This window comes from Dipodomys ordii, unplaced genomic scaffold (assembly GCF_000151885.1).
Source record: "Dipodomys ordii isolate 6190 unplaced genomic scaffold, Dord_2.0 Scaffold36, whole genome shotgun sequence".
In the NCBI taxonomy this organism is placed as follows: Eukaryota; Metazoa; Chordata; class Mammalia; order Rodentia; family Heteromyidae; genus Dipodomys; species Dipodomys ordii.
In genome coordinates, this window is record NW_012267252.1 from 2,286,842 (window position 1) to 2,300,271 (window position 13,430).

A 13,430-nucleotide genomic window follows, 5' to 3' on the forward strand; every position below is an offset into this window, starting at 1 on the left:
TCCTCTTCTCCCATTCAGAGTTCCTCCAGCCAGCAAAAGAGCGACCTGAGACTTCAGCAGCCCTAGCCAGAAGGTTGGTCATCAGTGCCCTTGGGGTTCGAAGCAAGCAGAGCAAAACAGAACGAGAAGCAGAGCTTAAGAAACTGCAAGAAGCCCGAGGTGAGTTGACTCAGTGATCTTCTCTAGTGCCCCTAGAGTTCACCATAAGCCTTGCATTTAAATAATGAAAAATGAATGAAGCCCATTACATTTTGTCATTTCCATTTTCTAGAAGCCTTTCAAGTATATAGAAAGTATTTTCAAGCTTTATTTTCAGAAGGAAGACTTTTCAAGATTTGTCTCCTGTTCCACATACAGAGGCATTCTAGTCCATGCTCTGATTATCTACAAGTAGGTTTGACCTCAGCTCATTCTTGGAATTTTCTAGTTTTTGCTCCAAGCTCTGAGAACAATTACCTGTGAAGACATAATTGTCTTCCAGACAGAAAACCTTATTTGCTGTGGTTTTACCGGGTCATGATTGCCATGATATTGCCATGATGTTATCAAATGGTTTAGATCTTGGGTAGAAGACAAATTAAGGGAAAGTTTGCAATTGACATTGGTGATGGTAACTGTAAAGGGGTTTTTTGTCTTTTTACAGACAGTACTGAGTAGCTCAATTAGAATACATCTAGATCCCCCTGTCTTTTAATTATTTTCTAGTCCCTAAGAGTTTGTGAAAATATCTCCAGATTTACAAGCAAGGATTTTCTCTCCTTGGAGTTGGGGTTAAAATAGGTCTCCTCTTTATAAGCTGTTGAATTGTATGTAAAGACTTGGAACTCAGGCTTGACACTTAAGTGCTTTTTATCAACCTTTAGGCTTTAGACAGTCTTATTGCCTTAGCCCCAAGATCTGTGAAATCTGTGGAGGCAATTTATTCTGAAAATTCCACTTGCCGAGAAGTAACTTCATTTTTCCATTAAACCAATTGAAGTTTCACACTGCTTGTTTATTGCCAGTCTAACAAGGCCATTAATACTTCCTGTCCACTCTGCTTTGGTGATAGCAGGCAGCTTTTGGACTCTCGGCTGTACTGGCTAGATAACCAGTGACAGAGTGTGTCATGGCAGGTGCTAGAGTTTAGAGTGGAACCCAACTAATTTTTGAAACCTTAATGATTATATTGAGGCAGTTTTTATTTTTTTGGGTGCATTGTTTAATCAAAACATCTCATAAACTACAGAAACAGGAGCAGATTCCTCTGGTCACAGTGTGGTAATGAAAGAACTAGATTTTTTAAAATGTTCAGTATCCCTAACCTCTTACTGGTTACATCTGGAGAAAATAATTCTATGTGACAACTACAGTTATCCCAAAAGATGAGCTGAAAGTGGCTCAGTGGTAGAGTGTTTGCCTAGCATATGAAAAGCCCTGGGTTTTACCCCCTGTACTATGAAAGAAAGGACGAAAGAGGGAGGGATAGAAAAGAAAAGAAAGATGAGTAGAGAGCAGTAGTAGCAATATCTAAAGGAGATACTCCCTCTGCAGTGTACCGTGCTTTACAGTTACTGCAGCAGTTGTTTCACATGAATATCATCTAATTATTCCCCTCTAGCTGTCTATAGACACATTAGCATGCAGCTCTACTTGGAAGTATTTGTTTTAAATAAATGCCTGGCTATACAAAGGACAATTTAATGATGAGATTAAAAATGAGACTATTGTACCCTATTACTGTTTAGGAAAAGGACTTACTTTATGTATCTACCCTTTTGGGGATAAGAGTATAGCTATGTTGCAGGTTATGCTCAAACTTACAGACCTCCTGCCTCAACCTTCTAGGTAGCTGGGACTCAAGGATACCTTTATTTGTAAATAGAGAGATCCACTGTGATAGGTTCTTTCTATCTCTTGATGCATAAATTACAGAAGATCCTGTTTGTTTCACCTTAGAGATCTATTCATATTTGAGAAAATGAAGAAAATGGAAAAGTTCATGGCTTCTCTCTTTCTGGCACCTTTCAGTATGAGCAGATGCTCATATAGTTGTCTACATAGAATCTATATTTCTTACCTAATTTTTTTCCTGTGGAAACTCAAAAAACTTTTTAGGTATTGAAAGAACAGAACAAATATTTTTGTTCCCAGTGGGATTAGTACAGCATAGTTGATAACATTATAGATGCTAAAATCAGACTACCTGAGTCATTTTAGCTTTTCCATTTACTGGCTAGGTGACCTTAGGCAATAATTATTTGTTCTCCAGAGACTCCTGTTGCCTCGGCCATAAAAATGGGAAGCAGAAAAGATAATTTATGAAAGATATTTAGTCATCCTCAAAAATCATAGGAACTTTTGCTTCTGTTTCAATCAGGCAAATGTTAGTAACTAATATTTAAGTATATGATATTAGTAGCTATATTTGTAATAATAGCAAAATTATTCATAGTAGCAGTATGTTAAATTGTGATTCCAAGACAAACTTGAGTGCATACATTTTTCTTCTTCTTTCTATTTTAAAGTTTTTGTAATACTGTCAACTCCAGTTGGTGTTCCCTGCTTACCTACCCTGTGCCAAATATTGTCTTGCCTATTTATGAGACTTAAAAGACGAGGTTTTGTTCTGTCTGACTTGAGTTAGGAACAAAATATGAACTATATTTACATATTTTAAGCAATTGTTTTCTCTTTCTCCATCTCTCTCTTCCTCTCTCTTACTTTCTCTTTCTCTGTGGTGCTGGTGCCATGTTGTTGCTTTTGCTAGTTAAACACTCTATTGCTGAATTACAATTTCAGCCTCTACTCCTATTTCATTTCTGAAGATTTTAAGATTAAAAGGCATAGAAAAGGTTTTGTTATAAAAAGGTCTGAAAGGAAATTCCAGGCATTGTAACATGTTGTGATAGTATTATGTCATGATCACTCTGTGATGGATGATATTATCTGCAGTTTAGAGTTGGCCTCAAGAAGCTAAGTAACTGGCCTATAGTTGACCACCAAGGAAAATGTGAGGAAGGATTTGATTGTAGGTCTTTCTAATTAGAACTAATGTTTCCTCTACAATAGTATAATCTCTCTTGAAGGACTTTTGGGGCAGGTAAAAAAAATTTTCCCCTGAGAGGAAAACTTTGTAAAGATGGACAAATGAACAGGTGCTGGTAGCCCACACATATTTCTGTCTACTCAGGAAGTTGAAGTCTGAGAATCAAGATTTGCATGCAGCCAAAGCAGGCATACAAATCTGAGAGACTCTTATCTCCAACTAACCAGCAAAAAGCCAGAACTTGAAAGATCAAGTGGTAGACTGCCAGCTTTGAGTGACAAAAGCCAAGCTAGAACCCAGGGCTCTGAGTTCAAACTCTAGTACCAGCACCAGGAAAACAAAAAAGTATTTTAAGTTTCTAGAGAATAAAAGGTGAGAGGCTTCTTTATGTGTATCAGTGGTTAGCAGCTTTCACTGTGCGGAAAAAAAACTGTCTATGATAATCCAAATTCCTTTAGACACAAGTGGATCAAAAAAAATTTGGGTGATGCACATAATGGAATTTTATTCATCAGGAAGAATAATATTTTGTCATTTACATAATGAATGATAAATGATGAATCTGGAAAAAGTCAAAGTGAGTAAAATAAGTCAAACTCAGACAAAAGATACATATTTTCTCTAATGTGGCAGTTAAACCTAAAATAGAATCATATATGAAAATGTATACAAGGTGTATGCATCTATATATACATGAGCAAACTGATTAAAGTATGGTATATGCAGGGGTGGATTTCCCTTTGAATAATTAACAGATAGTGTAACAAAGTGAATACCAGGATACTGAAACATGACTGAGAGCAGGTGGACCAATGAATGGTGACAGAATTGGTGGGCAAATACAGTTAGCTTACTGAAATATATGTGTGGAAATGGAAGTAGGCAACTTGGGAGACTGGTGGGGATGTGACATATGTGAGGGGGCCGAGAATGATGGAAGAGATGTGAAATTGAAACTCCATTACACAACTATTTGAAAATAATAAAAATTTAAAAATCCTCCCATGGTCCACAGGGTAGTTTGAACCAGTTTCCTCTTTCTTTTTTCATAATAGAATTACAAAACATCCGGACACATTCTTTTCTAACAACTTTTTTTTGGGGGGGTGGAGGGTCCAGTCGTGGGGCCTGAACTCTGGGCCTGGGCGCTGTCCCTCAGCTCTTCAGCTCAAGGCTAGCACTCTACCACTTGAGCCACAGCACCACTTCTGGCTTTTTTCTTTTTGCTTATGTGGTGCTGAGGAATCGAACCCAGGGCCTCATGCATGCGAGGCAAGCACTCTACCACTGAGCCACCTTTCCAGCCCCTCTAACAACTTTTAACTATAAAGATCAAGGGCAGATTGTTTAGGAATAATGGAATGCAGGCTGAACTAGAAATTTGGCCATTAATTAGCTATGTGGCTCTGGCCAAGTCCATTATACCTCTTTCTGCTAAACAAAGTGAAAGTAATGTTTATCCTATCTAACCAAGGAGAATTTCAGCGCAATATAATCTCACTTATCTATGTAAGAATGTTTTAGAAGGTGCTATATAGCCAGGTGCTGGTGATTCATGCCTATAATCCTAGCTACTTAGGAGGCTGAGCTCTGAGGATTGTGGTTTGAAGCCAGCCTGGGCAAAAATGTCTGTGAGACATATAATTAGCCACCAAAAAACCAGAATGTGGTGCTGTGGCTCAGTGATAGAGCACTAACCTTAAGTGAAATAACTTAGGGACAGTGTCCAGGCACTGATAATAAAAAAAAAAGGTGTGTAGCTAATGCGAATTTCTGTATTATAATAATGTTAGCCAGTAATGACAAATTTTTATTATATATTGCTGCTCTTTCTTCATTATATGTGGCAGATATTTCTAATCAGTCATGACTTACCCCATGTTCATAACTGAATGTATGAATGATACTGGCTTCTTTAGAGTTTTTTTTTCATGAATGTTTTGATTTTACTTCTGAACTCTATTCAAGTCCTCCATTTTTTTATTTTAGAACCCATAGTGGACCACTATATTTGAAACATTCCTTATTAATGAACTTGTAATTTGTTATTTTAAGTTTTAAATACTTTTTCTTTCTGCTAGTATTTTTCCATCCTATCTGGGTTTTCCTACCCTTTTAGTGAAAGATAATTTTTTATAAAGATATTGGGGAATTTAAGTTACTCTTGGAGGAATTGAGGAAAAGGAAATTCCTAAATCATTTTCAGCAAGTCACTTGTACATATCAAGAGGAAGTTTACTTAGTACATAGGCCTTAAACGTTAGTTCCGCAGAGTATATAACAGATCAGAGATATACTAAGTAGAAAATAAAAGCATCTATCACCTGGAGTGCCACATTTTAAAAAACTGAACTCAAGAATACATATAAAAACTTCCCATGTTCCATTTTTCCAAACATTTGCTTCCTACTTAAAATTAGAGATAGATATTATTGCCTCTCAGAATAAGCTACCCTATAATTTTATTTCAAAATTTGTTTCTTTTTACTCTTGGGAGGAAGTGATTAATTAGCTGGCTCTGAAAGGCCATCTTTTGGTTCATAGGCCTAAAAGACAGAGTAAGTAAACAATTTGATCATCTAGTTTGATTAATTAAACCACTAAACCATAAAATCGTCTGTCAACTTAGTCAACTATAATAAGATAAATTTCACTACAGCTGATTCCTCCTGGAAACTTTTTTAGGAGTTCTCTTATTCTGCAATGCTACATTACTGCCTCATAATCTAGGCCTTCAGGTAATTTTTTGGTCTTCCTTGTTACTGGAGTATATACTTCTAGTGTGATTTCCTCCCCGCCCCCATGCAGTATTTACCTGTTTTTTGGTGTCAGTTGTTTTTGTTTTCTTGAGACAGGGTCTTGAAATACAGCCTCAGCTGGACTGAAACTCACCATCCTTTTACCTCAGCCTCCAAGTGCTAAGAGATTAGATGTGCCACCATGCTCTTGGTTGCTCTTTAATAAACTCCTAAATCAGAGATAAAAAATATCAATCATAAAACTAACTGACCAGTTTGCCAAGTATTGCTAAAATAAATAGCATATATTTCCTTGAAATAATCATTCTCTCTGGAGTTAAATACCCCCTGATGAGATCTAAATTGTATTTTCCCAGTATTATATTAATGGTTACACTCTGAAATGTTGCTAAAATTAAGGGTTACTTATGCTATGTCTTGATCTACTAGGTCTGTCATGCCATAAAAGAAAGCAATTAAATTAGTTTAACTAGGCTTGTTCTTCACAAAGTGTGTTATTACTCTATAGATGACTACAAGTGGATTTGTGATCATTTTTCTTAGATGTGGAAGTAAAACTTGAAAGTCCATCATTTGCAGCCCTTTTTCTTTATTCACTTTTTTAATATGACAATAAATTGGCCCCTTTCCATTCCCTCAGTGATTTCAAATCAACTCACATAGTGTAGTCATTTCTGTCCACTTGTTTATAGTAGAGAGTGAAAGTCTTATGGAAAGTTTTTGCAAATGTTATCTCATGCTAATCCTCTATTTTACTTTAGTTCCTTGTCCTTCCTTATGGCTTTCTATTTAATCCATTTCCCTTTTTTATTATTAAAGTTATAGGAATTATTTTTCATATAATCCACCAGATACTATTGGCATTCTTTTCTCCTTATTAAAGATACTTTAGATATTTCAGATTATATTTTCATATATGAAGGTAGTGGATTCCAGCTTCAGTTTTCACTGATTATGTAATTTTAGAGAAGTCACTTAAGTTTCCTAAGTTTCTGTTACTTGTCTTAAAATTGATGAAGTAGACAGCACTAGTGGTTCACACCTGGTATCCTAGCTACTCAGGAGCTGAGATTTGAGAATTGTGGTTCAAAACCAGCCTGGGCAGAAAAGACTCTTATCTCCAATTAACCACAAAAATCTGGAAGTAGAACTGTGACTCAAGTGGTAGAGAGCTGGTTTTGAGCACAAAAGCTCAAGGACTACGCTTAAGCCCAGAGTTCAAGGCTAGCGCACACATACACAAAAGCTTGAGAGCTCTTAGCTCCTTGAAGTCTCATTCTACCCTGTATTTCTCTATGCTGTTCTATATTTCTTAAATTTTTTCTATTTATATGTTGACTTGTTTTTCCATGTATATGTTGACTTGTTTTCCCATTATTCTTAGTTTTGTCTTGGTTTGCCAACAGAATTTCTTCTTACTTTTATTTACATTATTATTGGCAGTATAGAGCTTTTAGTTTTAGTAGAAAGCATCAGTACAAGCTATCAGATGTGTGAACTTTTACAACTTTAGAAAGATAATACAGTATCTGTAATGTATATTTCATAACACCAAAATCAAACACTTTAACATTAATATATCTGCAGCAAAGTGTGTGACTGACTATATTAAATGAGATATGTAAAGACTGAAACACCTTGTATTCTTTTGGATTAGATTTACCATTATCAATGAGTTTGGGCCCAGTCTTTAAAATAAAAACAAAAACTTTACTTTCAGAAATGTTTGGATTTTAGAATTGTAGATTGTGGGACAGTCATAGTTTCACACTATGGATAGCTTTTTTTTATAACTGTCCATATTGTCTTGTTATTTGTTTATTATTAAAATTTTTGAGTTCTAATAATTCATTCTTCTTGTTTTTTTTCCTTTCCTTGGAATTCAGAACCAGTTTTTGATGGATATTCTTCAAAGGTGCCTTGCAGTTAGCTCTCCTCTTAACTTATCCATGGTTTTAAGCATCAAAACTACACTGCCTACCTAAGAAATACTGGCATCCTTTGGACAAATTAGTTATACTTGACTCTTCTGGAGAATCCCAGCCCAGTCTAAATCTTACTTACATAGGAGTCCCCCATTTCTTGCCATTTGTAACTGCTGCTATATTCAGATAATGCCACAAGATGGTGCCCAAATAGCAGGGAATTTCTGTTGCTCACATTTCCAAGTGCCAGTCACTTTCCCTTAAAGTACAGTCAAATATAGTTGAGAAATTTTGTTAGGGATTCTGCTAATTTGGAAAGGTATGTTGAAATAGCAAGTGTCACTCTAAACTCACCTTGATTTCTGTAATACACCTATCTCATAACCTGCAAAGCCTTTTACAGACATTATCAATATGGAATAATAGTCCTTGAAAAGAAGCATTTAGGCTTATCACCTGCATTTTATGGTGTCAAGATAAATGACTAGCCATAAAATTAGAACTAGTATTATGGCATCTAACAGTACGTGGGCCACCCAACCATGTTTGTTATTTACATGATCTTGCTATGTTACCCAGGGTGGTCTTAGACCTAAGTGATCCTTCTGCCTTAGCCTTTTGGAACTACAGGCATACAAAAAACCAAGTTTCTGCTGGGCACTGGTGGCTCATGGCTGCAATCCTAGCTATTCAGGAGGCTGAGATCTAAAGATTCCAGCCTGGGCAGGAATGTCCATGGGACTCTTACCTCCAATTAACAACCAGAAAACTGGAAGTGGAGCTGTGGCTCAAGTGCTAGCCGTGAGCAGAAAAACTCAGGGACAGCGCCCAGGCCCTGAGTTCAAGCCCCATAACTGACAAGAAAAAGAGATAGAGAGAGAGAAAACCAAGTTTCTAGATTAAAATTAGAGGTTGCTTATCTAGATTTGTACATTTTTTTGTTTTTAAAAAGTTATTTCTTTTTTTTACCAATTATATATGGTAATTTTTCCATATTGGAATTGTGTATTTTTGAAGTTTTTTTTTTGGGGGGGGGGTCCAGTAGTGGGGCCTGAACTCTGGGCCTGGACGCTGTCCCTCAGCTCTTCAGCTCACGGTCTTTCCTGCCCGGGCTGGCTTTGAACCGCGATCCTCAGATCTCAGCCTCCTGAGTAGCTAGGATTACAGGCGCGAGCCACCAGCACCCGGCATCCCTGAGCTTTTCTGCTCAAAGCTAGCGCTCTACCACTTGAGCCACAGCGCCACTTCCGGCTTTTTCTGCTTATGTGGTGCTGAGGAATCGAACCCAGGGCCTCATGCATGCAAAGCAAGCACTCTACCACTGAGCCACCTTCCCAGCCCCAGCTCTTCAGCTCAAGGCCAGCGCTCTACCACTTGAGCCACAGCGCCACTTCGAACTTTTTTCTTCTTGCTTATGTGGTGCTGGGGAATCGAACCCAGGGCCTCATGCATGCAAGGCAAGTGCTCTACCACTGAGCCACCTTCCCAGCCCTTTTTGAAGATTTTTGATTCCTAGAAGTATTCTGCAAAAATTTGGTTTGCCTCTGAAATATTTATTCAAGAAGTTTGTAGTAGGGAAATAATGAGGGGAACCCAATGGCTGCTACTTCAATTTAAACAACACAGTGGAAGGGGAATATTAAAACATATTCTTAATCCTTACTGAAACATTCATACACAGCAGTGCACTAAGAATAATGTGAAGTTATTCTGAAGTATTGGTCAGAAAAGTAGAAGTAAAATAAATACTAGCAAGACTCAAAAAATCTGTCTTGCTAGATTCTGATTGTGTGTGTATGTATGCATGTGTGTATGCATGCTTATATGCACATATGCATGTGACAGTCCTGGGGTTTAAACTCATGGCTTGGAAACTGTTCCTGACCTTTCTCATTCAAAGCTAGTACTCTACTGTTTAAGCTACAGCTCCACTTCTGGTTTATTGGTAGTTAATTGAAGATGAGTCTCATGGGCTTTTCTATCCCAGGCTGGCTTTGAACCATAATTCTCAGGTCTGTCTCTCAAGTAGCTGGGATCACAAGCGTGAGCCACCAGCACCAGGCTCTATCTTTACAGAGGTACTGAGGTTTGAACTTAGGGCTTTGCACTTGCTAGGCACATGCTCTACTGCTTGAGTCTTATTGCTGTCCCTTTCACTTCGGTTATTTCTGAGATAGGTCTTGCTTTTGCCTGGGCCTGCATGAACTGTGATCCTCCTATTTACCCTTCCCTTGTAGCTGGGATGATAGGTATATTCCACCACACACAGCTTTTTCTGTTGAGATGTGTTCTCATAAACTTTTTTGCTTGGGCTCACCTGGAATTGTGATTCTACTCTCCCCCACCCCTATCTCAACCTCCTGTATAGCTGGGATGAAAAGTGTGTGCCTTGCATGTTTCATGTACTTTTTATTTCTATTAGCCCTTTTTTACTACATAAGAGACATGGTGGGTAGAGTTGGTAGAGGGTATGCTTAGCATGTTCAATGCCCCAAGTTGGATCCTCAGTACTGTTACTGTAACACACACACATACACACACACACACACACACACACACACACACACGGAAACAAAAATGATTTAGTAGTGTGTATTTCTAGTTAAAAAACAACAAAACACATGGACAACGAAAAGAATTAACCCTTAGGATCAGGGTCTACCTGTCTTATGATTAAAGTATTTTGCAATTTGGATTCTAGTCTTTTGAAGTATACAATCATGTTTAACACTATGCTTTATTTACAGAGAGAAAGCGGTTGGAAGCCAAACAACGGGAAGACATCTGGGAAGGAAGAGACCTGTCTGCAGTTTGAACATTGCTTAATGAAAAGGATAAATTCCCATGCATTAGCAAATGTTTCATAGTCTTCAAATGAGAGGATCATTCTAGAGCTGTGTACATGCTGAGGTACATGTTAAAGAAAAAGAAAAAGTGGTCAAGACAAAGACTGACAGGGCTAAGAGAGAAGGTAAAATCCTGTGCTCACTCCTAGTTGCAGTTCTTTGCGACTTTTCCTACCATGGTAGATACAGAAGGGAACTATCAAAACATGGAAGATGTGCCATCCAAGAATCCTTTGGAAAGGGTCGTGTACGCATCGTGTTTGTATGGTTCATACTTCCCAAGAGGTCTAAAGCAAAAGAAGAGCACAACAGAGGATTCAAACCTGTAGTGATGGGAGATTGAGACTTTGTAAAGGCAGAATGTTCCTTAGTACCTCACAAAGCCAAGTATAGTAATACTGGGGCAAGTAGGGGGAGCAGTTACAACAACAAGAAGAATGACTGGTGTACTTGGCATACACAGACTTACTCTGCCAGTTCCAGCACTCCAATGATGGTGAACAGCAGCAGCTATGGGTATTTGGACTCCTGAGTTCATACTGATCTCAGTGCCTGGGGCTGCTCCAGCTGCACTTAAGCCAGGGGTCTGCCAGCTTTCTTCTCATAGGAAGCCAGTCTGAGGAGCTGTGTGCCAGTTCCAATTTAAGCAGCAATATGTTGTAAGAGGGAGACATTAAAGGCCATTTTATGACATACATCATCCTGGTATTTATCAGTTTGTCTTTCCCACAAAAAATAAAACAGGAGACCACCTCTCCTTTTCATGCCTATAATGCCATGCATGGTTTAAATCGATCTGTTGCTTTTCTTGAACCCCAGTGAGTGGAATGCTGACCATTTCTCTGCCCCTGACTTATCTTTGAGTTGATAGGTTGCAGCTTCTCTGACCTTGACCTCCTTGTGCACCCCAACTTCCTATCTTCCCCCTTTTCTGTCAAATTTGACATCCTGCAGGAAACATCTGGCACACAGCACGTTCTTGGTATGATCTTTTCAGCTTGTGCCAGAGGCACCTGGCAAGCAGCACCAGGCCATCCATTATAGTGAGAAGCAGCCAGGATGAAATAAATACCTCTAGGCAGTGAGAGATTCTCCAAAGGACACAGGCAGGACAGAGCCACCAACTCAGGCTCTATCTACCTCATACCTGCTTTTTCAATGTGTTTAGAAAGTAGTTCTGCACTGAAGAAGTGCTAGGCCATTAAAGAACAGAAGTAACAGTATCTCTTTGGGCTTTGGACTAAGCCAAAGCCTCTTCATTTTATGGTTTAGTACTCATAACAATGATCGATTCTTTGCATGTTCTAATTCTTGGAAAAAGCTATAGAACATGGTGGGGTGGGACTCTGTTCAAATATACCTTAAATGGCCTTGGGTCTTAGGCCTGGCCTAACTGTTCCTGCTACAGTTCTAGTCCCCACTCATCAGCATTGTGTGTCTTAATTCCTGGCCATTGTTTATGATCAATGCTTCCATGTCAAGTTTGGAAGAATAAATAAGTCATTCTCTTGACCTTCTGACACTCTTTCTGACTTTGGCTTATAGCTGTCGGACTTCATTTCTCTTGTCTTTGTGGAACAAATACCTCTAAGATAATATAGGTCTATTGCAATAGTGTAGCTTCTTTGAATGAAAATTGAGGGAAGGAAGTTACAGCATGACTTCATACTGAATGGCATATTTCTGAGATGCCTTTGCTCTGTTTTGGTTCTTCCCCCCAAGTGCTGGTGATCAAACTCAGAGCCTTCTGCATTAGGCAAGTACCCTACTATTGAACTACATCCCCAGCTGATGTTTTAATTGTCTTAACCTAAGAGTGACCTTGTGTGTAGGAAAAAATAAGTGTTCCTATCACTTACCTCTGAGGGTGTATCCCCTTTCTGACTGTAAGTTGCCTTTCAAGGCATTGCTAATGGTAATGTGTGCTTATTATATCCAGTTTGCATTTCTTTTTGTGTGTATGTGCTGGTACTGGGGGTTGTACTCAGGGCTTCATACTCTCACTTGGCTTTTTACTTATATCTGGTGTTTTACCACTTGTGCCAAACTTCTACTTCTGGCTTTTTGCTGGTTAACTGGCGCTAAAATTCTGTCAGACTTGTCTGCCCAGGCTGGCTTCAAATTGTGATTCTCAGATCTCAGCTTCTTGAATAGCTAAAATTATAGGCATGAGCCACTGGCACTCGGCTCCAGTTTCTTTGTAATGCTCATAATTTTAAGAAGTTATATTTGTTCCCATTTTAATATAGTGTTGTAAAAACTTGTGTTTTTTTTTCAGCTCACAATCAGCCTCTCAGTTTTATAGCAGAGAAAAGATTTTTTTTAAGAACCATCTGAATTTAGAATATTGAATTTAGAATATTGCTGTATTTACCAAGTTTTGAGTTTATAATATTCTAGTAGTTTGAGCTGCTGTATACTGGCCATTAATGACTATTCCTTAGTCAAGTCTAAACCAAGCCTTCACAAATAGGATTTGCTAGCAAACACTTATAGGCTGCTACAGGCTCAGGGAACAAACTAAGATAAGTAGATCTGTTTATACAGTATGGCTGCTTTAAAAGAAAATGTTAGCTATTTGGGAAGACAGCTTATACACTCTGCTGTACATATATGATTCATGTGTGTCAAACATCTATACCCCAGGATTATCTGGAATTTATAATAAAAATGAGTTCTAATTTCATAGAGTGAAAGTTTGTGGGTTAGCTTCTACAGAGTAAGCTGAGATTCCTAGCGCTTCAGTTTCTCTGAGGCCAAAATGTGTCGTGAAAGTCTTCTGAGGTTTTTTACTCTGTCTGGAATTCAGTGGTCAGTATTCTGTTAACATTCCTCATCTAGTTATAAGTCATGCCAGCCACCAATCTTCCCA

The 13,430-nt window shown here is 38.3% G+C and overlaps 1 protein-coding gene across 2 annotated transcripts in view; it reads left to right on the forward strand.

Moving 5' to 3' along the window:
* Positions 1-11,253, forward strand: part of R3hcc1l (R3H domain and coiled-coil containing 1-like) — a 67,777-nt gene extending 56,524 nt beyond the window's left edge. For both annotated transcript variants that reach the window (XM_013017849.1, XM_013017850.1), the window contains 2 exons: positions 19-159; positions 10,460-11,253. In XM_013017849.1, coding sequence (XP_012873303.1) covers positions 19-159; positions 10,460-10,527 — 209 coding nt within the window. In that variant the 3' untranslated portion in view covers positions 10,528-11,253. The remainder of the gene's footprint in view (positions 1-18; positions 160-10,459) is intronic.
* Positions 11,254-13,430: the final 2,177 nt, after the last annotated feature.